At 53.9% G+C, this 24,049-nt stretch overlaps 2 protein-coding genes across 5 annotated transcripts; one reads left to right on the forward strand and one right to left on the reverse strand.

The window, feature by feature from the left end:
• The first annotated feature begins 7,628 nt into the window (after positions 1 to 7,628).
• On the forward strand, positions 7,629 to 13,070 carry LOC149913647 (annexin A4-like). Of its 4 annotated transcripts, XR_016461001.1 has the most exons (7): positions 7,629 to 7,940; positions 8,193 to 8,310; positions 8,476 to 8,566; positions 8,991 to 9,070; positions 9,467 to 9,513; positions 11,185 to 11,590; positions 12,883 to 13,070. XR_016461001.1 is itself a non-coding variant. In XM_090129043.1 (6 exons), the coding sequence occupies exons 2-6, from the start codon at positions 8,257 to 8,259 to the stop codon at positions 11,192 to 11,194; spliced, it is 282 nt and encodes a 93-aa protein (XP_089985169.1). In that variant the 5' UTR covers positions 7,629 to 7,940; positions 8,193 to 8,256; the 3' UTR covers positions 11,195 to 13,070. The 4 variants fall into 4 exon arrangements, 3 of the variants coding, with proteins under 3 accessions (XP_089985169.1, XP_089985167.1, XP_089985168.1); XM_090129043.1 differs by having other exon boundaries at positions 11,185 to 13,070; XM_090129041.1 differs by lacking the exons at positions 11,185 to 11,590; positions 12,883 to 13,070 and having other exon boundaries at positions 9,467 to 9,971.
• Positions 13,071 to 15,163: 2,093 nt separating this feature from the next.
• LOC149913648 (uncharacterized) lies at positions 15,164 to 18,708 on the reverse strand. Its single transcript, XM_090129040.1, has 7 exons — positions 18,602 to 18,708; positions 18,026 to 18,179; positions 17,570 to 17,826; positions 17,283 to 17,368; positions 16,665 to 16,789; positions 16,033 to 16,144; positions 15,164 to 15,716 (listed from the first exon to the last, which is right to left on the reverse strand). The coding sequence occupies exons 3-7, from the start codon at positions 17,636 to 17,638 to the stop codon at positions 15,164 to 15,166; spliced, it is 945 nt and encodes a 314-aa protein (XP_089985166.1). The 5' UTR covers positions 17,639 to 17,826; positions 18,026 to 18,179; positions 18,602 to 18,708.
• Positions 18,709 to 24,049: the final 5,341 nt, after the last annotated feature.

Below are 24,049 nucleotides of genomic sequence, written 5' to 3' on the forward strand. Positions count from 1 at the left end.
CCTGTCAATCTCAAGCCCTCATCCCAATCGCAATCCCACATCCCCAATCCCAATTCCGATCCCAATCCCATCCCCTATGGCAATACAGAGCACCCCGAGGCCCCGCCCCCACAGCCGCTCCACCCAAGTTTAGTTGCAGTCAAGAAAAAACAGTCACAATTAGGGATTGACAAAGAGCGCACGGCCTGATTTGTCCAGCGACATTCCATGAGCTGCTGCACTACTACTGGTCCGGAGTAGAAACTATGCAGCTTTGGACCACCAAGCTGCCATCCTGGCACTGCTCTCGTTGGAGGCAGTGCTCCAAGTTCTCCTGCTGTTGCTGACACCTGACATTGCCCAGGGAGGACTCGGCCACTGCGCTCGGCTCCACCCCCTGTGCCACACACACGTGTACAGCCCACCACCCTTCCACCTGCTGTGCAAAAACACCATCCCATCTTGCACACTTCGGCCATATTGCCTTCCTCCTCCTCCCCCCACCAGTTCCCATTCCTGCTTCCCTTCCTGTGCCCCCCCCGCTTCGTTGCTGTGGCCCCAATAGCCTGCCACCCCCCTTAGCCCTCCGGTTTGCACGAGGCTTTGCATCGCTTCCTCTGTGCACAACCCCCCATTGCTGTGCCCCTTCTTGCACCCCTCTTTTGCAGCACCGTTTAGCCATCCCCCCCCTACTAAAAGTACAGCTAACTCGGAAATCCAGATTGTTTTTAATTAGCGTTTTTAATTAAAACACAGCTTGCAGCCAGTGCTGTGAATCTTTATCACTGGACTGTGAGCTACTCCTGGCAGGGAATTCTCTCTCTGTACCATTGGTTTTGTAGCAGTCACTGTTACCTTTGCCTCAGTATCCCTCTGGGTTCTCTGTACGTGTCCCTTTCTGGAATCTTACCTCTCATTGGGAAACCCCTCACAACCTTTCCTCTTTGCTTTTCTGTACGGAACATCTGTATTTTATCCTCCTTTATATTAACTTCTTTATAACCTTTGGGCTGTAACACCGCTGGCAATGAAAACACAAATTGCATTTTAAAGTGACGCTGCTGTGTTTTGTCCCAATTTCCAAATTTTTATTTTATTATTATTATTTTTTTAATCAGGACACATTATACCTGTTGCGGAGCAGTGTGGCTCCACAGCTGCACAGCACAGCATCTTAGGGACAGCTTTTATTGAGCTGGCAGGCGTAACTGCCGGACGCCGGACAGGCGGTACATCCCCTGCACCACGCCTTGCTGCTCAGTGAATGCAGCGCCGCCCTGCAGGACCTGGGGGACTACAGAACATTAAAGATCACCGAGTCCAACCGCAACCTGACCATCCTCCCCTCACTCTAACAACCCACCACTAAATCATGTCCCTGAGCACCACAGCCAGACGTCTTTTGGACGCATTCAGGGACGGTCAGGGACACATCCCCGCTTAGCCAGGGCTGCTGAAGGATGATGGAGAGCGGCTTTGCAGCCACATCTGCCAACTCCCTCAGCACCCCAGGCTGCAATCCATCCGGCCCCATGGACTTGTGGGCGTGCAGCTTTCGGAGCAGGTCCAAAGCCATCTCGCCGTGGGTTATGCCTATTCTGTTCCCCATCCCTATCTACCAGCACAAAGGGCTGTGTGCCCAGGGAACAACCCGCCTCACTGGGAAAGACTGAGGCAAAGAAGGCACTGAGTACCTCAGCCTGATCCGGATCCTTGCTCGCTGCGTTCCCCCCTGCGTCCAACAGGGGATGGAGATTCCCCTTCCCCTTCTTCCCTTCCCTTCCCCTTCCCTTTGCCTTCCTTCCCTTCCCTTTCCTCCCTCCCTTCCCCCCTTCCTCCCTTCTTCCTTTCTCTCTCTCTCTCTCTTTCTTTCCTGTCTTGCTTCCCTTTCTTTGCCCTTCTTTCTTCTCTTTTTCACTTTCCTTTCTTCCTTTCCCTGCTTCCTTTCAGCCTAGCTCTCACCGTGTTGTCCAGATCCCGGTGCTCCTTTTCCCATATCTCCACGTTCTGCCCGGATCCCAGCGTTCCACTGCGTCTCCCTGCGGATCTCCCACCCCACAGCCCCACTCCCTCCGGGCCGCCATCCCCGGAGCTCCGCCCTCCCCCTTCCCCTCCCCCAGCTCCGCAGGAGATCCCTTGAGGGCTCTCCGTTCCCCCCCACTCATCTTCGCCCCCCGCCGTCCCTCCAGCCCCACTCCGGCTTCAGGCCGTGCGTGCAGGCCGCGTTGCCGTGGCGACGGCGCGCCCTCCCTCATCGCAGCGCGCGAAGCCGGCCCCGCGGCGACGGCGCATGCGCGACGGCGTCGCCGGAGCGACGGCGCCTCAGCGCGCCTGCGCCGCTCCGTTGCCGCGGCGCCTGCGCCGTCCCCGCCGAGTGACGTCATCAGCCCCGCGACCCGAGCGGGAGGCGGCCGTGCGGAAGTGGTGCGGGGCACCGCGGGGCTCCGAGCGCCGCCTCGGCTTCGACGGGTGGGCGTTCGGGGGGGGCACCGGGGCGGGGGCCGGGGTGAAGGGGGTTGGGGGCCGCGTGCCGCTCCGCGTTGCCCCGTGGGGTCTCTGTGCCGCTCGGGGCTTCCGCTCGGCGGGGGCGGCTGCCCTGTGTCTCCCCGCCTCCCCCACCCCGTGTGTTTCACTGCCCTCCTCCCCTCCCCCTGCCGCTGGTCGCCCACAACCCCCCCGTCCCTCCGTGTGACCCCCGGGGTTGCTCCTCCTCCCCCCCTGTTTACTCCCCTTCCAGTTCCCCCGTTCTGATCACTGTAGTCCTCTTCCACCCCTCCCCTCTGTGCCTCCCCCATTCTGACCCCCAGAATCCCCTCTCCTCCCCCAGGTACTCCCACTCCAATTCCCCCATTCTGATCCACAGAGTCTCCGATTATTCCCCTATTCCCCTCTCTTTGACCCCCAGGGTCCCGTGTCCTCCCTTCTCCCCCCACCTCCTGGCCCCTTTTTCTGACCTTAGAGCCCCCTGTACCCCCCCCGTGTACTCTTCCCTGACCCCTGGAGTCTGTTTCCCCCACTTGGACCTCCATTCCCCCCAACCGGACTCCTTTTCTGCCCAACAGAAGCCCCCCACAACCCCTGGCTCTCTCCTCCCACTCCTCCCTCCGGCCTCAGATGCACTTTCTGCCTTGTAGAGGCTCTGTTCACCCCTTCCCCTTCCACAGCCCACTAAATTCCCCTCCAACTCTTTTTCAACCCCATAGGCAACCCACTCTCCTCTTCTCCCCCCAGTACTCCCCTGAGGTCTACCCCAGACTCCCCTTCCAACCCGTAGAAACCTCCCACAACCCCCAGATTTCCCCTGCCACCCCCTCTCCATTCCTATACCCCCTTTCCTCCCAGTAGAGACCCCACTCACCTTTTTTTTCCCCCTCACAATCCCCCGTCCACTCCCAGACCCCCCTTTCTGCCCTGAAAAGCCCCCTCTTCCCCTTTCAACCCCTCAAGTTCCCCTCCATAGTATTCCCCACCACAATGTACCCCTCCACCCCCAGACCCCCTTTCCACTCACAGAAGCCTCTTTCTCCCCTGTTCCCCCTCAAAATCCCCTCTCTCCACCCCCAGGCCCCCTTTCCGCATCACAGGGCTTCTGGCTCACCAGATCCCCCAGTTTCCTTGTTCCACCCTTTCTCCAACTCCAGACCATCTTTCCACCTCTAGAAGCCTCACTAACCCCTTTCCCCCCCACGCAACCTCCCCTATCCAGCCCTGGAGTCATGCAGAAGAATCTGGAGATGTCCTAGAGGGGTTTGGGGCATGCAGGGTGTCCCCAGGCGGGTCCAGGGAGTGTTTGCATTCATCAAGAATGGTCTGGCCATGTCCCAGAGGGGTGTCGGGGTGACCAGAGTGTCCCCTAGTGGTTCCTGGTGTGCTCCAGAGTTCTCGAATGGGGAATTTTAGGACAGCCTCATGTAGTGACACGTTCTCGGGCTGCTTTGTCCCCATGAGATCGCTCCCAATAATGTCTGTTTCCATTAAAATATAAGCTATGTCAATTTTGTGGTATTTTTTCCCCACTTTCTTTCAGAAATGGATGGTTCTCGCCAATCCCCTGTGCTAGGCACCAAGGAAACAACTCTCCCCAGGCCACCAGGTGACACCAGGACAACCACTGGCGGTGCCAGCACTGGGACAACCACCCGTCCCCAAAGTTCTCGCTGTCACTGTGACCGTGGAACCCGGGGCCGTACCAACGTACCTCGAGAGCCCCATCAGCATCCTGCAGCTCCTGGAGCCGGGTGACGCTGTCACCCTGGCTGTCCAAGACTGTCCCCAGCTGTCTCCCCTGCCATGGTGGCACAACTGCAGCGCGGTGACATCCTCATTGAAGAGGTGGCGAGGAGGGGTTCAGGGAGGGGGGCTGGGGACAGTCGGGGGACACGTGGGCTGTGACATGGGGTTGGTGGCGTCACCTTCACTGGATGGCACTGGGTGTCACTGAGTGTCACTGTCTTCAGGTGACACCGTGACACAGGGTGACCTCGATGTGGAACAGCCGTGACGCTGTTCCACATCAAAATACAACAGAATACAACAAAATAGAACAAAATTGACATATTTATTTTAATGGAAACAGACATTTTTTGGGGAGATCTCACGGGGACAGAGCAGCCCGAGAACGTGTCACTATGTGAGGTTGTCCTGAAAATCCCCATTTGAGAACACTGGAGCACAGCAGGAACCACTAGGGACACTCTGGTCACCCCGACACCCCTCTGGGACATCTCCAGACCCTTCTGGATGAGTCCAGAAGCCCCATAGACACCTCAAGACATCTCTGGGACATCTCCAGAGCCTTTCAGAAGACTACAGATCCTTGCAGAAGACTACAGGACCCTCTGAACCCACTTGAGGACTCCGTGGACCCCACAGGCTCATTCCGGGACATCTGCAGACCCTTCTGGATGAATCCGAGGACTCCCTGGATCAACGTGAGGATCCCCTGGACCCTCCAAGTTCTCTCTGGGACATCCCCAGACCCTTCTGGATGACTCCAGGACCACTCAGCCTCACATGACGATTCTCTGGACCCTACCAGACTCTACTGGTGGGACATCTCCAGATCATCCCAGTGGCTCCTGGGAACTCCTGGGCCCATCCTCGGAGCTTCCAGGTCCTTCAAGGGATCCCTGGGACTATCCTGGAGACCCCCTGGGCACCCTCAAGACCCTACCTGGACATCTGCAGACCCTTCTGGATGAATCCAAGGACTCCCTGGACTCCCTGGACCTACCTGGGCCCCCCCCCGCACGCCCCAAACCCCTCTAGCACATCTCCAGATTCTTCTGCATGACTCCAGGGGTGGATAGGGGAGGTCGTGGGAGGGAGAAAGGGGTTAGTGAAGCTTCTAGGGGGGAAAGGTGTGAGCGGGGCTTCTGTGAGGTGGAAACGGGGTCTGGAGCTGGAGAAAGGGTGGAACAGGGAAACTGGGGGATTGTGGCGTGCACCGTCTGCACGTGCTCTGCAGCATGCCTAGTGCAAGCAGGGAGCAGCAGCGCGGCGGTGGCAGCATTGCACGGGAACCTGCTGTGCTGCAGCGCGAGCCTCCGGTCCTGCTGCTGGGCAGCGCCGGGCGCAGCCTGGCTCCCTGCTCTCCGCACCTCCCTGCAGGGACCGATGGCCGTGCCCGGGATCTGCCCGAGCCTCTTCTGCAGGCTGAGCCGCCCCAGCTCTCCCAGAATCCCACCCCAACATTTCCCACGCGGTGCTGAGGAGGGCAGGGGACGCGGGGGGAGGAACGGGGCTGGTGGTCGCAGTCCTACGACGCGGCCGTTTGCGCCGCCCCGTCCTTCCCCAGCGGTGGGCACTGGACGCGGTGGGTTCGTGGAGCTGCAGAAACGACCGCGGGCAGAGACGTAGCAAAACGAACGCTGAACGTTTAATCGTTGAACACGCAGAGCAACCCACAGAGAAATGACCGCATTCCCAGCCGGCTCCCGTCCGAACGATCGTTCCCCCCTCACAGCTTCCCTCCTCGGGGCCAACACGAAGCGGCTCCACGTCGGCTTCGCGCAGCTCCGGGAGCTCCGCGCGGGGACAGACGGACAGACGGAAAGCGGCGCTTGGAGACGGCAGCTGCGGGGCAGCAGCTCAGCACGGCGCCGCCGACGATCGGAGCCGAGCGAGAAGCGAAGGCGCCCGCCGGACTCCGTGCCGGGCTCGAACGCGAGTCGATCCGTGGGATCGCTCCCTCTCTTTCGGGGCCGCCCGGCTCAGCCGGGAGCCGCTCCCGGGCACCGGGCGGGTCCCGCCGCTCGCGGTCAGCCGCCGCTTCTCGCAGCCCGGCAGCGCCTCGCCGCCACGACGGAGGACGGCGCGGTTCCCCCTCCGAGATCGGCTGCGTTCCGACGGGGGACGGACGGGGGCGGCGGCGGTGCCCGCGGCCGCGGCCGCCATTGGCGGAGAGCCCGCGCTCGGCCCCGCCTCCTCCGCTCTGCCATTGGTCGGTGTGCCGAGCGGGGCGGGTGCTGGGCGCGGGGTCGTTTCCTCCCGCGGTCGCGCCGTCATTGCGTCATCAGCGCGCGCGCCCCGGACGGCCCCGGCCCGGCTGCCCGCGGCGATGCCTGCGGTCGTCGTGTAGCGGGAACTCGGCGCGGCTTCTCTGGAAAAAGGATTTTTGCAGATCAACTCTCTGGGCGCGCTGCTCCCTCCTGGTTCAGCCCACAGGGTTCCGCCCGTGCAGTGGTTGTTCCCGTGCCTGTTTTTCGAAGCCCCGGCTCCGTGGAGCTGAGCGCTGTTTTGTGTGGTGGCAACCTCTGGTCCTGGCGCTGGGCTCCGCTGGATGCAGCCTGGCTCCGTCCTCTGTGCCCCTCCCTGCAGGGATTGGTGGCCGTGGGTGGGATCCCCTGAGCTGCCCTTCTCCAGGCTGAGCAGCCCCTCTCTCTCAGCCTCTTGTGGTAGAAGAGGTGCTCCAGTCCCTTCACCATCTTGGTAGCCCTCCGCTGGACTCTTTCCAGTATGTCCAGCTGTCTCTTGTACTGGGAGCCCAGACCTGGACGCTGTTCTCCAGGTGCAGCCTCACCAGCGTCGAGCAGAGCAAAAGTAATGGTGCAGAATAACGGTCCTTACCTGCTACAAGTCAGGACTAGGGCTATGATGGGAGCACGCTGCTTTATGACTGACATGGAGAACTGGTAGGAAGAGGGCCTGGTGGGCCTGAACACAGATGGCAGGTGGTCCAGCTTTTGTTTCACTGGAAACCAGATAACTCCATGGGCAGCAATGTGGAGAAATGTTCTCCATGTAGTTGTGTCCCTGTGTCTTCTTTCTGATGTGCTTGGAAAGTCCCACTAGAATAGGCTGCTGCGTGAGACAGAAGCCTGATACATATCACTTGTGTGGGTGGAGTTTTATCATCTCTGTGTTCATCTTTTATGTTTGTTTTTTTTCATTTCAACTCTATGTGTGCATCGGGGCAAGCCTTCCTTTGCTAAATCCTTTTCTTGTGGCCTTAGGCAACAATCAAGGGGGTCTCAGGGTTCAGTGCTGAGCAAGAAGCGCAGGCTCTCAGGAAGGCCATGAAGGGCTTTGGTAAGTCGATCTCCCTCCCTCCTTGGGTCAGCTTTTATTTTTTCCCCAGCACTGGGAATGGCTGCTCTGGTGGTTTGTTAGAGGGAAGCGTAGCTGCTTGCATTGCTCTCCTGCACAGCTGCCCTAAAGATGTTTGGAAAGTGGAAACAGAACTGCCCTTCATGTCCCGAAATGCAGCTGCCCTGGAGGTGTGGGTCCTGGCAGCTTTGTGTGCATAGCTGTAGTCCTGGGGCTGTGGAGAGCTGGCTGTGTAGGGGACTGGAGGTGGCACAAGAGCAGAGGGCACTTGTGATTCTTGTGCAAGCAGCCTGACTAGCTTCCATTTGTTTCTTGCAGGCACGGATGAAGATGCCATCATCGACGTCTTGACCAAACTAAACGTTTCCCAACGTCAGTGAGTTCTGGTCACCTCTAAGAGCACCAGTGGCAGGGTAGGTGGTCTGCAGAGATGTGTGAACGTGGTTGTGTCACTTGGGTGAAAAGCGAACAACGACCCAATCTCCATAAGAGAAAGGTCAGCAGAGACTTTACCTGACCAAGGTTGTTTTGTTCTTGTTCAGTTCAGAGCAGTTGTTGATGCAAGGAGGGTTGGAGCCTGAAGAGGAGTGGTGAACAGCTCAGTTCCTTCTGTCCTCGAAGGCCGTACCTTCTGCCAACTCCTTTCTCCTCTCTTGGCCTTCTAGGATTTGATTGATGACTTGAAGTGACTTGAAGCTGAGTGGGAGTTTTGAGAGAGTGATCACTGGGATGATGACTGCCACCACCATGTATGACGTGCACACACTAAGGAGGGCTGTGAAGGTTTGGAAGTCTTCCTTTTGTATTGCTTAAGTTCTGGCCAAGGACTTACTGCTTTGTTATGTATGTCTTCTTATTTATCATTAACCTAAATTATTATTAAAGAAACCTGGTTGCACGTCACGAGCAGTTGCTGGTATCTTAAATCTTGCCTTGGTGATTCCCTAGGGAGCAGGAACAGATGAAAGTTGCCTGATTGAAATTGTGGCTTCTCACACCGATGAAGAGATTCGTCACATGGATGAGAACCACAAGCTTCGTAAGTAGAGCAAAAGGCCAGGCCTTGTCCTGCTGTCTGACAGTCAGTTTGTGTGTGTGCAGGCAGACGTGAAGAGGAAGGAGTCTGGGGAGCTTTTTGTTGTGACACACTGGCCGACCTGGGTGTTGCTGTTTGTCCAGAGAGAAGCTAGACTAGAATTTCACCAGCAACTGAACTGGTATAAATAAAATGGGGAGGAGCATTCTGTCTGTCAGCGGGACGTGTGGCTCTCTTGCCCGTTTCTTACTGTCTGTGCTTCTTAATTGGAGATTTCATCACTAATGATGATGGCTGGAGTGCTGCAGTGATGCTGAGAGCCCTGGGCCCAGTTCTGTACTTAGCAGGTTATGGCTGGTAAATGCTGTGGGCAGCACCCAGGTGGTGGCCCTGCTCCTAATGGGTGCTGTGTGTGTGTTCTTGCTAGAATCTGGCTGCTCCCTTGAGGATGACATCGTATCTGACACATCTTCCATGTTTCGAAGGGTCCTCGTGTCCCTCGCAGCGGTGAGCCACGCTGAGGGGAGGAGGGGGTGAATCTTCAGAGCTGTGGGCACAGCTCTGCACTCAGTGGTGAGGAGCTCCAGGCTGGCTTTTTCTCTCCCTGTGTGTCCCATGGCCTGCTCCTCAAACCCAGCTTCTGCAGGGAGGAGACTCTGACTCTGGGTGTGCATGAGTGCTGTGGGCCCTTTTTTAAACATCCCAGTAAAGTGGGTTGCTGCTTGTTTCAGAAGGAAGCCCGAAGCACACCTGAGCTGTGTTTCACTGTGTTTGTAAGCTAGTGTTCCCTTTGGTGCACTCCATTATCCATCTCCAGCAGCTGTTCCTGAATGGGGAGTTCTCAGGAGTTGTTTCCAGTAGATGCTCTGGTGAACTGAGTCTTCTATCCTTGTGTCTTTGCAGGCAAACAGAGATGAGGGAGTGATGCCTTTGCTCAGCAGGATGCTCAGGTGTGTAAGTAACATGAAGTAATGTGCTTCCCAATCTATTCTTGTTCATGTGATGCATGGTGAAGAGAAGCCAACCTGTGAAATGGGCATAATGGTTCTAGTCTTGTTTGCAAGTCTCTAATGAGAGGTCTCTAGACAGGCTGGTTACTTGGCAGGGGCAATGACATTTTGGTTGTGGGTTGCCGTGCCTGGTTGGTGCTTGTTGGAAAATATCCATGATGTAGACAAGTACGGGCCAGCAGTGCTCTAGCTCCAAGGAATTAAAGATCTCCTGTACACCCAGTCTTCTCCATGAGCCTTACTTTGTCATCCATGTCTGTAAGTGCCTATACGAAGTGGGGGAGAAGAAATGGGGAACAGATGAGGTGCAGTTTATGTCCATCCTCTGTACATGGAACAGGGATCACCTGCTGAGAGGTAGGACCCCTCCACTGTGTCCTGGGTTTTTCTTTCCTTCCTTGTTTGTGTGGGATGCTTTTGTAGGAGCTCCATAGCTGTTCAGGAGATGGGAACTCTTTTGAGGCAGCAGGTGTCCTAGAGAGAGCCCCATTGCATCCATTGCATTTGGGCTGTGTTATTCCCTCCTGAGACTGAAAGGGGCTTCAGAAACCTAAGTACAACTGGCTGTTGCTCCAGCATGGAAGGCAGAGATCATGAAGTGATCTCCACGTCCTTGTAAAGCTCCAACTTGTCAACCTGCTGTCTGAGTGTGGAGCACGACCAGCCGTGCTGCGCTTTGTGTGTACGTTGCCTGTAGGGCTGGAGGTGGGGAAGCTGCCCCAGTGACTGCAGAAGGAACTTGAGCTGCACTGTGCCTGGTTGCAGGTCAGCCTCATAGTCTTGGTCTGTTTGCCCTGACTGGGGGGAGTGTAAACCATCAGGTGTGCGTGTCAAGCCTTTGCTCTCAGTTAATTGCTGTCATGGAATGGTACCTATGAAAGAATGACTTGTCCATAATGCACATCTCATCAGCTCTGCCTGATGCCTCATGCTGAGCTGCCTTGTGCTGGGGTCACGTACCAAATGTGCCAGCACCTCCTGCTGGGACTCCTGGATAGCACTGCCGTTAGAAACTCTGCTGGTGCTGCCTTCATGATGTGAAATTCTCTACCAACCTCTGAGATACAACTTCCTCCCAAACCCTACGCTCCTGTCTGCTAAGCTATGCGTTCTTATCACTACAGGACGTGGTTCCTGTTTGCTTTTGCAGGTGTTTGTAACTGTTGGTGATGTTGGAAGTATCCAAATAATTTTCCAGGACGGTATCTCTGATAAAGCAGATTTTAGTTGCAGTTGCCATGTTGGGCCTCCTGCAAGCAGGAGCGCACAGAAAACAGTGCTCCACCTTTTATCCCCTATTGCCCAACGCTGATCTCTTTCTGCCCTGGTTCCTCACTGGCTGAGTACTGGCATCCTGACATTGCCACAGCGTGGGACAGTTCTGCTTTGTGTAAAGGCCCTGGCTCCTGGAAAGCTTGTTACATGTATTTCACGTTTGCTGGCTTACCAGTCGTACAATATGTTTTCCAGTTCAGAATACTATACCTACATTGTTTAAAAGATTTAAGACCTATTGCAACTTTGTAAGGAAGAATTTGTGGCATAGCTCAGTAATTATGTTTCTAAAAGATGTTACTAATATGTACATGATATTTCTACTTTTCACACCAGCTACTCCTAAAGACAAGCTACAGAATACAAACGCGTTATGTTCCACTTCTTTAACTCAACTGTCCATCTCAATATCCAGTGCAGAAACAACATGTCTCTCCCACAGTGAATAACACTGTGAAGGCATCACAGAGCGCCTGCTTGTCTCCGCAGTGCTCAGGGGCTTTTCTGAGCTGCAGGCCCCGCACTGCAGCCCCACGGCACAGCCTCACAGCTGGTGACGGACTGAAGCTGGAGAATCCTGGCAGCAGAGGACGCTCCTGCCCCACAGAAGGGCCGGCAGCTCCAGCGCAGCTCCAGCGCCCTCAGTGCTGGAGAGGAGGCTGAGGTGCCTCCAAGCGATGGATGCGGTCCATCCAACCTTCCACCTCGTGTGGTTCACCGTGCAAGGCCAGCAGGAAGAAAGGTGGGCACGGGTAACACGGCATCCAAAGGGACTGCAGAGCTCTCGGGCTGGGAGTCCAGGGTGTGGGGGCCCAGGGGTGCTGTGGGACAGGGGTGAAAGGAGGTGGTGCGTGCCAGTCCTTGGCTGCAGGACTGGTGCTGGTGGCAGGGCCTTGGGTTCTGTGTCTGCAGCACCTATTTGCGGATTGGTGTCTGCTTGGAAGGGATGGGACCCACCTCCCTAAGGGAGGCGAGGATATTTTTGTCAGTAGGATGGCAGCTTCACAAGGGAGGCTTTCAACTAAGAATGGGGAGGGCTGCTGAGCAAAGGGATGGGGTGATGCAAGGGAGAGGGACCAGAAAATGAGCACTTGCAGGAGAGCAAGAAAATGCCTGAAGGCACCATTCTGGGGAGATCCCCAAAGCTCCAGAGGAGGTTCTGGTGGGTAACAGGGGGAGGCTGCTGGGACAGAGGAACAGATGGACAGAGGGACCAATGGAGGAGAGAACTGTTGGAGGGAGGGAGGGAGGGAAAAACAGATTGAAGGATCACTGGGTGGATGGAACGATTGTTGGATGAAAGGATGGATGCAAATACAGGTGGATGGAGGGATCAACAGGAAAATATGATTTCTGCCTCAACGAGCAGCGTGCCCCCAGGCCCCACTCCCTCCATGGGGACCAGTGGGGGTGGCCCCGGGGGTACAGGACCCACGTCCCATTGTTTGGAGCCACTCCTTTGGCTGCTAAAGAACCCGGAACCTGTAAGAGGAGTTACACTGTAAAAGGAGGTCTCTTCCCAGGCTAAAACACCTCCCGTGTACATTGAGATAAAGCAAATTAGTAACCAACTCATCTTTTCTTTATGAGTTTAACTTTCAGCCCTGCACTTTCCTTGACAGCACAAGTAGTTCCCTGGCATCCTGGAATAACCTCCTGCAACAACACTTCAGTTACCTCCTGTGCCTTATTAGTTCTACAAGGGAATGCCTGCAGCCACCCTAAGAAGCTACCAGTACCAACACACAGCAATACCCCCCTTTTCTTGGGAGTTCCGAGAAATCAATTTGCCATTGTTGCCCCAGAAGGCTCCCTTTCCCAATAGCCCCACTTGTGCCCTGTTCCTGGTACTAGGATTGTCCTTTGTAGTGTCTGTTCCCCGAGTACGTTTTATCATCTTCCTTGGAACCCACTCCCATAAGATACTGAAGGGCATAACAGTGTGTCCATCTGGGCGCGCACCCCTCTGTCAGCTTGCTCTCTTCCCTCCTAAATCATTAATTAGATTCCTGTCCTCTCTGGAATATTTTACAGGTTCCGCCTCAGGTTCAGAGATGTTAAGTTTGCCATCTGGAATTAAAGCCTTTGCCAACTGCCTGTTCTGTCACCTGGTCCACCGTCTTATTTCCAGTTTCCTGCCCAGAGCCTTGTCTTGAGTAAGATTACTTTTAGTAGAGCAAAAGCTTTGAATCACCTTTAAAATACAGAGAAACAAATAATAATGTATTATCTTTTGTTTTATTTTCATATTGTTATTATCAGGTAAAGAGGCAGACAAGTCACATCTCAGAAACGACTTGATTTCAGTGGCCTTAAACGGTCCCTCTGTGATGGTTATTTTCTTATTGACTCGCTGTCAAACACAGCCAGTGGATCTCTGTACGTGCAGTTTAGAGTTCCTAGCTAAAATGAATTGCATAAATGCAGATTACAAATATTCTTATCTCAGCACACTTTTTTATTTATTACCTTGCCTAGGTAGAAAGACAGTGCTACAGCACTACAACTCACAGCATGTTCTTACCCAAAGGGGCTTTCCCTTTCCGCCATTCCACAGTACGATTCAATCAAACCCCAGGCTCCTCCCCTAAAATGAGCTACACTTAATCCATGCCACAGAAACCAGTTGCCAATACAAGGCTTGGGCTGTCACCTCACGGCCACCAACAGTCCCTCCAACACAGCATTTCCACTGCCAAGCCTGACTAACTTCTCAGCTGCAGTGCGCTTTCAGAAGGCAGTACTAGTCTCACTGCTGCTGGGAGAGTGGCAAAGGAACCCAAGTCTGCCTGACAGCTCCACATCGCTCACAGCAAAGCTGCACGAGCAAACAAAACGCTCTCAGCTGCAGAAACGGAGAAACATACTTCACTCCTGCCTTGCACAACTAGAAGCAGAAGGACCTCCACGCCGCTTGGCCTCGCCAAGGAATTCACACAGCTCTAAGCACCACCATTCACACACACACTCAGATCACTCTACAACTAACAACTGCCACTGACTAATGCTCAAAGCCAGAGACCCTCAGGGGCCTCCTGAGACCCAGCCCACAAACTCCAAAGAAGAACCTGAACCCAAAACAACAACTGGATACCCAGGCAACAGCAGACACAGCTTCTAGTTACCCCCAAGAGGCAAAGAACTCAACCCGAACACAAAGACAAAACTGCTTAACCCACTCTGAAGATCAGGGCACACAGAACACCAACAAAGAACACACCTCCATGCTGACAGCCCTCACAGCTGGCAGCCAGCCCCTACGTGAGGGTAGGGAGGGCTGGAACCAGGCTCCACCCTTTGCCAGACAAGTGAATTGCTTCCACCTGTCCTCCACAGCAGAACAAGGCCTAATGAAGATCAAAGGCCAGTCGGCTGGGGGCAGCCTGCCAGGCCTGCTCTTCTTGGTGCTCTGCCTGGGCAGTTGGAGTGCTCCACGAGGCAGCTGTGGCAGCCTGGATGGTCTGCCTTGGGGCTGCGTGGAGCGGCTGCACTCAGGCCTTGAGGGAGATCCGGAATCTCTGGTGAAGCTGGCTGACTGGCTGGGGAAGCCTTCCGAGGCCTGAAGCCTCCTGGCCGGCCAGTTGGGCCAGGCCGAAAGCCGGCTGGCCGTTCAGGGGAGCACTGCCAGGCGAGAGGTGGCTGGCCGGCTGGCCCATGGAGCTCTGCATTTGCAGACCTCTCCAAGCCGGCCAAAGGGGCCCTGCCAGGCCAAAAGCCCATAAGTTGTGATCCAGATAAGACAGAAGAGACTGTGCTGGATTTCCCTGGGCATCAAAGCACCGTGAGACGCTCTGATGCCCTCGCAATTCTTTCTCCCTCCACCAGCACAAGAGCTGGCGTCAAAAGGCGCAATGACACTGTCACAGGCGTTCTGGAGGTTTTTAAAGGGTAGGCCCCTGATAAGGCTTTATTGATGGTTTTGCCCCTCTACATTTCACTCTAGATCTCCTTGTTGGCCTGGAGAAGGGAAGGCAGCGGGGTGACCTCCTTGCAGCCTTCCAGTACATAAAGGGAGCCTACAAACAGGAGGGGAGTCAACTCTTTGATGGTGTAGCTAATGGCAGGCCAAGGGGAAGTGGTTTTGAGTTGAAGATTGGATGCCAGATTGGATTGTTCTTTCCAGAGAGAGTGGTGGGATAATGGAACAGGCTGCCCGGAGAGGTTGTGGATGCCCCGTCCCTGGAGGTGTTCAAGGCCAGGTCGGATGGGGCCCTGGGCAGCCTGGTTAGTATGAGATGTGATGCAGATGGGATTGACGCATCTGTTTTGCAGCCTCCAGTGGAGCTGTGTGTGTCGTGGGCACCCCATGCCTGCATCAGCGTGGGTAGGGTGTGGCCTTCCTGCGGACTGGGGGTTTGGTGTTTGGAGGCTGGCACTCGGGAGACCCCGTTTCTTCTTTTATGGGTGGCAGCAGTCCAGGTCGGGTGATGGAAGACTCCTCAGGCAGCCTGGACTCCCCACGAAGTGGTGATGCTGCCATCTGCCCCAGTGCATCCTGCACTGGCCTGATCTTCCTTGCCCTCTGCCTGAGAAGTTTAACTGAGTCACATGTCAGTGGGAGCCTGGATGGTCGGCCTTGAGGCTCTGTAGACTCAGCCCTTGAGGAAGATCTTCTTGAGTCGCTTCTGAAAGGTGTTGCTGGCCTCAAGGTGATCTGAGGGGGTGCGGCCTTGGCTGTCTGCAATTTTTGCACCGCATCCTCACGATGGGCTTTTCCTGCTTCCTGCACTTCATCAAGGAAGCTCACGTGTTTGGTTCCCAGTGTTCGGCGCTGGTCTTGTTTGCTTGCTGTTACTGCCTCCCCCTGCAGCTCGCAGGTCACCGGCTGCTCTTGGGCTTCAGACGCCCTCCGGATGGGTGGCAGCGGACTGAAAGGACAGAGCGGGAGGGGTCCGTGTGAGTGGCTGATGGCTTTGGGGCCACATGCTGCAAGCCTGAGCCAGGAGCCTTGGCTGCAACGCAGCCCTCCCCACAGACTGCTCGCCGGCTGCCCCGTGACTCTCCTGGGATGCGGAGAGGGGCCAGCCCTGTGAGCCGGGGGGCTCCTGGCGTTCCCATCCCAGCACGGTGGGTGCTGCGTTCAGCACTGTTGGGCAGCCACCAACAGTGACCATTTGGGGCTAGGGAACGGGCTCTCGCTGTGTCACCCCCATGCACATCCCAGCCCAGAGCCTCCAGCCTCACCTGGCCTTGGAGCTCTCCTTCAGCAGTGAGCTCCTTATCCTTCTGAGGTCTCCTCCATCAACGCTGTCTGAGCTCAAGCGTTTGATGAAGGTTGGACGGTCAGCAAATGACACTGGAATGGAGAAGGCAGAGGAGATTCACCGTAAACCCTTTGGCTCACTCACAAGGGGCTCTCAGGCCTGTTCCCAGAACATCTGAGAGGGACGCTCTGCTCCCCCCACTGCTGACATCTGCACCGCCCTCGGACCCTTCCTGACACCATCCCTGGCCCCACTCCTCCTCTCTGCAATTCAGCTCTGTTTTGGGACTGCATTAGTGACGTTGGCTTTGGGAAAGAGGAGCTGGGTGGTGACGATGAGGTGGCAGGGTGGCTTTTGGGGACCATATCCTTCTGCTAGGGAAGGGCGGGGCCTAAGATCCACACATCCTCCTGCCATAGCCAGGGATGAGGGCACGTCACACCCAGCACCTTAGTTTGTGAGAGGCCAACAATTCCTTAGTTTGGGAAGAGGCCGTGCTGAGCTGGCGTGAAGCTTTGACACAAGTCAGAGCCCTTGGCTGATGGTCAGCAAGGGATTTCCCATCTCAAGTATGTTGCCCGTGCCGCGGAAAGGAGCTGGCAGCTGCTTTACCTTTCTTGCCCTGGACAAGAGGTGGCAAAGTGCCTTCTTTCTTTGGTTTCTCCTGACCAGGGATGCTTCCTGAGGACCTGCGTCTTATTGTGGGCGGTGGTTTGGGTACAAACTCCATTTGAAACCTGTACGAGAGGAGAAGACAGCGACCGGTGTGACGCAGCGCTCCAGCAATCCTTGTTGCTCTCTCTGATTGCCTGCTCCCAGGCACATTGTCATGCTGCATGAAGCACACGACTTTCTAAAGTCTTTAGCAGGGTCAGTCGAGATAGGTGAAGGGGAAAGAGTTTCAAACAGCAGGAGGGAAGATTTAGATTGGATATAAGCTTTTGACAGAAGGGTGGCAGGCACCGGAACATCTTGCCCAGAGAGGTGGTGGGTGCCCGGACGGGCATTCAAGGTCGGGCTGGACCAGGCTCAGAGTTACCTCATCTGGCTGTAGGTGTCCCTGTTCCCTGCAGGGGAGTGGGACTAGGTGCCCTGTCAGGGTTCCTTCCATTCTATGATTCTGTGACATATGCTCATGGGCAGGACACTCATGGACACAAGGAACAAGCACTCCAGAACGAGAGCTGAGCAGGTGCATCAAGCAGCAGCTACAGCCACCAACATACTCACATGGGAAAGACGACAGCGCAGCCAGAGAGCGCCATGGAGGCCACCGGTGCCACCCGAGACACCACCGTGTCCAGCAGCCAGGGGGCCTGCAGGGGAGAAACGGGGAGGATGTGGGACGTCCTCGTGAAGGCTGAGGCATTGGGGACACGAGGAGCCCAAGGCGGGGAGAGCTGACAGCAGCACAGCACTTGCACGGCCCGAGCAGCTGGCCAGGTCCTGGTGGGCCGTGTGCGGGCACAGCAAGGGTCACGGCAGTGCCTGGGCCACGGAGAAACCACACAGCTCACCTTGAAAACAGCTCTTCTGAATGTATCTTTCCCTGATAGCTTCTGGAGGAAGTCAAAGAAGAATTTCATTTGGAACGTCAGTCCATCGATGTGGAGGACGCCGATGTCCTTTAGGACAACAGCAACGTTCTCCCCGTTCTGCAGGCAGCCGGAGAGCAGGGACACGGTGCTCTGGATGCAAGTCCTGAGTGTCTCGCAGCTCAGAGAGGCAGCTGCGGCTGCCTTGCTGTATTCCAGGGGCTCCACCTTCCTATGGACTGAAAAATGCAAGGGACAGAGTTGATGATACGGGTGGTTTTCTACAGGTGCTTGCCTAGAAGTGCTTCTGGTGGACATCAGCCAGAACGGCCTCATGATTGGACAGGCTCCTCAGAGGAGGAGGTTTGCTTTTGAGAATGGAGGCGCTGGCCGTTTGCCCTGTCCATGAAAGCAGCAAAAGTTGATCCCCCCTCCTACCTGGCAGGGACTCCCTGCGGGCCTTGAGGTGGTGCGTGGCTATGAGATTTGTAGCCAGGTGAAACACGGGCCACCGCAGAGTCAGGGTCCCATCCTCAGTGCGGATGTCTTTGGAGATGGTGTCAAAGGAGCCGAAGGTGGGAATCCAGACCCCCTGCAAGTGGAAGAGAAAGGAAGGGCGGAAGGGTTATGGGACGGCTGGAGGAAGAGCCAGAGGGGTCCAAGGTAGGGACAGAGCTCAGGTGCCCTCTGCCGCGGTTCAGAGGCACAAGCCAGGGCATCGGGAATGGCTTTGGGAAGGGGCAGCACAGTCCTCTCCTTCCCCTCGCCCTCCCAAATGCAGCACAGCAGGCAGGGCAGAAGCAGCCTCATGGGATCCAGAGGCTTCCAGAGACCGGCATCAGCCCTGAGATAGACAGTGCCCAGCACAAGTGATCGTGCAGGAGTTGCAGGAAGCCCGTGGGATGCCCAGGAGAGAAATGTGGGGGCAGTTTCCTGCTTTCTGTGGAGGGGAAGACTCAGAGGAAGTCCAGGCTGAGCTGGATGGGGAGAGGAGGAACCCGACAGCCAACACACCTTCTGCAGCAGCAGCTGCTCCCGTACATAGGCGGCCACCGCATCCCAGACGGCAACTCGCTCTGGAGGGCAAAGGAAAAGCAGGTCACACTCTGCATCTGCCGCTTCCCGGCACCGCTACCGCTGCCAGGTGGGAGCGAGGTGGCAGATGGAAAGTGTCATCTCGTGCCAAGGTTGGCTGCAGCACCGCTCCCGTGCTGGCTGTGGACCCGTGTACCTTCGGTGTCGGCGCGTGTCGGTCTGGAGGCACGCCTCGCTGCGGGGCCGACCTCGCTCATCCCGTTCCGCCTCGTGCCGGCGGCTTGCTCCTTGTTGGCGCCAGCCATGCCGGAGCTCATCCTTCAGATGCGTCTGCTCTCTGCCAGATGCTCCTTCAGGATGCAGGACCCACCAGCGTGCTCTGCCTTTACACCCCTCCCGGGTGCCCGTGTCACAAACGTCGCCACGGCGACGCGATGACAGCGTGGCCGGTGCTGGCCGCTGCCCATTGTGACGCTGGCACCAAGACCTTCAGTCTACTGTTTTAATCTGACCCAGCTGGAAAACTTCACTATAGTTAGTTTCCTTGATTCCTGTGCAATTTTATTTCAGAACTGAAGCTTGATTTAAACAATTTTTTGCAAAGTCTGAAATGAAAGTTGCATTTCTGCTTATATATAGCTGCTTTGATCCACGATGAATGAAGTCATAAAACAGAGTGTAAAGGGAGTTTCTAAACTGCCTGTTGTTGAGTTCATTGTTGAAGGCAACAGGAGAGCCCAGAATGTGGCTTTTGAGAGTAGATTTGCCTCTGCCTCTTACTGAGTTCTGTATTGCATTTTTCTGTGCGTGCAATTCTTTTGACTCAGAAATACAAGTTATAATGAAGGTGAGGTACTTCACAGCACATTAGAGATTTTCAACAAAAATGCATTTGGAAAACACATTATAAACCTAAATGCTGCAGAAGGACATTGATTAGGATTCTATTTAAGGGCAATAGATCCTATCTTTGCACACAGCCAGAAAATGCTCCTTCTACATTTCACTGATCACCATGTCAGCACCTCTAGGGATCAGCCCATCGGTTCATTGGAATAGCAGTACACTGACAAAGTGCTGCTGTAATCCTGGAAACCACGGAATGCTCATGGATTTTGTCAGCCAATTTACAGCCTGGTTTCAGCATTGCTGAATAGGCATTTGTTCTCCAGCAGAACATTTCAGAATGTACAGAACATTGCTAATAACTGCAGTGGAACAGGGAGGAATGGTGAAAACAGATTTCTGCTTAGAATGCTTTCCAATTTAGTAACTAATGCATTTTTACTTTCCTAGAATTCTCATGAGCTCTAGATATGCAGTTACATTTGAAAATGCTAAACGAGATAGCAAAACTGAATCATAAACACAGGAAACAGATTCTGTATTCAGTTTCCTGCTTTTCTGTCCTGCTAGCATGTTTGTTGTGCTTTCTACCATTTCAGAACCACAGGAGCTAAAACAGTCTGAACAACAAGAGTCCAAATCCTTGTCTTTGGAAGGCCCGCCCAGTTACCCAACCCCCGAGCAAAGGAAAAGAAGAATCAAGTCCTCAGTCACCACACATAATCAGTCAGCTCTGACATAAAAGCTACCTTTTTCATGCACCTCCACATATGCGTGGGAGAAAAGTGTTCTGGGCATTCAGCAAATGGCTTCCTTCCTTCTGATCACTCAGGCTTTCTGGTGAGAAACTTGATAACGGTTTAAACCAAGCCATTCAGCAAACTCACAGTCCATTGCACACAGTCCTCTTCTGTTGCTGTGGCATCCACAAATGCAGTAAGGTTCCACCCTGGAGGGAGGCGCCCAAGTCTCAGGCTCACGAGTTGACCAGCTCTCACAGCTCACTGGGCTGTTCTCACAGCCCTGGCTAACACTGTCCAGGTTAACTGAGTCTTTCCTCCCCGGATTGGGGTTCTCCTCTTCAAAGAGAAATGATTTTAGGTTTCATTTGGTCAAAGCCGGCAAAAATCAATTTGAAAAAAGGCACCTTTCAAATCCAGAAGGTCAACTCCACCTACTCATTCATAAGTTGGTTAATTAAATGTATGGATTTGCCACAGCTGGGAGCATACCTTCAACCGTTCTATTACTTGCCCTCAAGTCTTACATACCAAAGTACAGCTCTTGCCATCCAGTTTTTCATCATCAAGATTGGGGTGCTGTATTTGGATTCACATTCAATTAGTAATCCAAACTCCAGAAGTTATTTATGATTTCCATCCTTCTCCAGTCTCATATCCTCAAAGGGCACTGCTTTACGCTGACTGGGCTGGCTCCTGCCTTTAACTTCACTTCCTTTGGGGCTGCATTTTGGCTCTGCCAGGCATCCCTGATAGCCACACTCCTAACTAATTTAGGATTTAAGATCGCAGTAACTTCTGGGGGTACAGCCTTGTTTTTCCCAGTTTGTGCTAAAGCCAGAGGAGGAGGAGATGGTGGGGAGGGAATGGGGGAGATGGGCGATGGGGAGATGGAAGGGATGGAGGGGGGGGATATAGGGGTTGGAGGTGGGAGGATGGGGGGGAGGAGAGTGGGATGGAGAACAGAGGTGAAAGGATGGACGGAGAAGAGGATGGATGGAGAAGGTGGAAGGAGGGGTGGGCAGAAGTGAAAGGATGGATAAGGGGAGGGATGGAGAACAAGGAAGGAGGGAGGGACACGCACCAGGCCACGTGCTTGGCTCACGTGCTTGGACAGAGAAGGACCACGGCGGCGCTGGAAGCGATGGGCAGAGCCAGCACGGCGTCCCTGCTGCAAAGGGCACTTTTCCTCTCTCCTGCTTTGATTCTCACCAGGCTCTGCAGGGTTTCTTCCACTCCATACCCGCTCAAAGTATCATACAGAGCCAAAGTGGAAAACCTGCTTGCAAAACAAGTCTCGGCACAACCAAGATGAACTGCCAAGCTCATTCCTTTCTTCACTGCATGCTTTTTTCATAATTTTTTTAACAACTCCTCCCACCCAATACCCTTCCAAGCCCCAACTTAACTTTCCTGCTATTCACTATCTTCTTGATTCTCTTGGCTTTTGCTGCTACTCTTGCCTTGCTTTCCTTTGCAGTGCCATGCACTGCTCTCTCTCTATTTGTTGCCACCCATTCTTTTCTTAGGTGTTCTTCTTTACTTTTTACTTGACTTTCTTTTTTCCTCTTTACCTTTTGTCTCTTTTCTTTATTCAGTTTTCCTTTTTGTCTTTTTTCATATGTTATTTTTCTTTTTTTCTTTTCTTTTTTTTCCCCTTTTTTTCTCATTCCCCCCCCCCTTTTTTTTCTTTTTTTAAATCATAGCTTTTTCTTCAAACCTCCCCTTTTCCTCTTCTCCCATCCCCTACCCTCCCCTTCCCCCTGCCTTAGCCTACCATTACCATGCCTGCCCTTCACTTACCTTCTCCTCACTTCCTCCTCCTTGATGCTCTTGGCTTTTGCTGCTACCTTGATGCCCAATCTCAACACTTGCCTGCTCTGCTCGCTGCTCTGCCAAGTGGCTCTCAGCTCTGCTCACAGCTTCACGCCTACTGCCTCCCTTCTCTATTCCCTTCTCGTGCCCTTCAGGCTTTTCCTCCCCTTGCTGAGCAAGGCCATGCCCGGTAGCTCCCCTTCGACCTCCTCTGCCCTTTGCCTTCCTCCACAGAGATGCTTGCTTGGCCAGCACTCCTGCCCGCCGCCTAGCCCACAGCCCTCATCTCTTGGGGAGACAGCAAGGTGGCCTGGAGCTACCCACACCTCCTGCCGGGCATGGCTTCTCAGCTTTGCTTCAAGCCCACAACCCAAAGGATTATAACTTACAATAGCAGGTTGAGAGCTGTCTGAGAGACTGTGAGAAATTAAATAGAAGCATTCATCTTCTATACATCAAATAAGTACAAAAATGATGAAGCTAAATGTTCCACAAATTATATTGACTGGTATTAATAAAGAGACTTTCACTTCTGAAATACTCAACTACATTTCCATTCGTTGGTACTAGAGATCACGTCTGGACCACAACTGCCCTAGGTATCCTGAAAGGCACCTAAGATTTGTGCACTCTATTTCTGAACTCTCTTCAAGAACTCAGCGAAGCTGAGATGATGGACAGCTGGACTGAAAATGCTGCAGTATCGTACTGATACAAGAATTTCCTGCCTCTGTTTAAGCAGGAGCAGTTTTGAGCACAGAATTATTTCACTGTAACACTTACATTAGATTACTTCTAAAGCTTTCTGTCAGACGTGGGTTTTAGAGAGGGTTTTTAAAATGAGAGTACAGTACCTGGCAAATCAACCTGTGCCCTATGACCATGGAATCTAACATGCAGGAGTTTGCCATCAGACACAAGTTCCTGAATCACGCAGCAAAATTCAGAAGCAGTGAAAAGCTCTTCATTCACAGTTAGCTTCTAAAAAGTTGTTACGTGCCCTTAACACCTGGGCACAGAACTGTACTTTTGTGCCTACTCACCATGAAATGCCTCCACTGCTGCTTCTGGCCAGCTTAAGGCCTCTTTGTTTAGAGACTGAATCCAACGTGCTGGCTCTGTTTTACTTATGCAGAGCAGGTTCTGAAAGGCAACCAGAAACGTGAACAGAGGTTATGTTGGAAGCAAAAAAGCAGCAACAGAGCTTCCAGTGCACAGGCAAACCAAATGCACGCTTGGATTCCCTTTTTGCAAAAAGGGAAGCTAAGAATAGAAACTGAAATTATTCCCAGTATTTATTTCCTTTTCCATGAAAATTGGAGCTAGGTAACTTGACAGATTCCTTTACCTATGTCTTCCATAGGTGTTTTTCTTTGGACGGTTTTTTGTTTCTCTGTTGTATTTTTCTTCCTTCCCTTCCTCTCCCTGCAGACTCCCCTCCTGATATATCAGCAAGCCAGAAAGAAAAGGGCTTCAGGTGCTTATCTTTGGTAGCTCGAGGATAAGTGAATTTGAAATTGTACAACTGGTTTCTAAAGAGCTGACCACACAGAGACACAAAGCTTTAAACACGGCTGTGAAAACCAACTCTGCCAACAAATATATGGATTTTTGAGTACTCAATAAAAATAAGTAAATCACAGAATGGTTGAGGTTGGAGACACCTCTGGATCCATGTGCTCAGCAGACTCAGGGCAGGGTTGCTGGGACCACGTCCAGACTGCTTTTGGAGATCCTCACAGATCCACCCCACAACCTCTCCAGGCAACCTTTGCCACTGCTCTGACATCTGCACAGCACAGAAGTGCTTCCTGATGGTCAGACAGAACCGGTGTTCCAGGCTGTGCCTACTGCCTCTTGCCCTGGCGCTGGGCACCACTCAAATGAGCCTGTCTCTGACCTCTCTGAGTGCTCTCTTCAGGCCTCTATAGACATTGCACACTTAGGCATCCCAGCTCTCTCAGCCTTACCTCCTACAAGGGATGCTCCAGGACTTTCATCACCATGGTAGCCCTTTTGGAGCCTT

Source organism: Phasianus colchicus, chromosome 35, assembly GCF_987193195.1.
Source record: "Phasianus colchicus chromosome 35, bPhaCol1.hap1.1, whole genome shotgun sequence".
NCBI lineage: Eukaryota > Metazoa > Chordata > Aves > Galliformes > Phasianidae > Phasianus > Phasianus colchicus.

What these genes read in the sequence shown, in the direction of transcription:
- LOC149913648 (XM_090129040.1), bottom strand. Translation starts at nt 17,638, where the DNA reads ATGAAATTCTTCTTTGACTTCCTCCAGAAGCTATCAGGGAAAGATACA. An exon ending in TCAGAAGAGCTGTTTTCAAG is followed by an intron (nt 17,369 to 17,569) that starts GTGAGCTGTGTG and finishes TCTCCCCTGCAG; the next exon opens with GCCCCCTGGCTGCTGGACAC. An exon ending in TCTTGTCCAGGGCAAGAAAG is followed by an intron (nt 16,145 to 16,664) that starts GTAAAGCAGCTG and finishes TCTCCATTCCAG; the next exon opens with TGTCATTTGCTGACCGTCCA.
- LOC149913647 (XM_090129041.1), top strand. Translation starts at nt 8,257, where the DNA reads ATGATGACTGCCACCACCATGTATGACGTGCACACACTAAGGAGGGCT. An exon ending in CACTAAGGAGGGCTGTGAAG is followed by an intron (nt 8,311 to 8,475) that starts GTTTGGAAGTCT and finishes GTGATTCCCTAG; the next exon opens with GGAGCAGGAACAGATGAAAG. An exon ending in GGATGAGAACCACAAGCTTC is followed by an intron (nt 8,567 to 8,990) that starts GTAAGTAGAGCA and finishes TGTTCTTGCTAG; the next exon opens with AATCTGGCTGCTCCCTTGAG.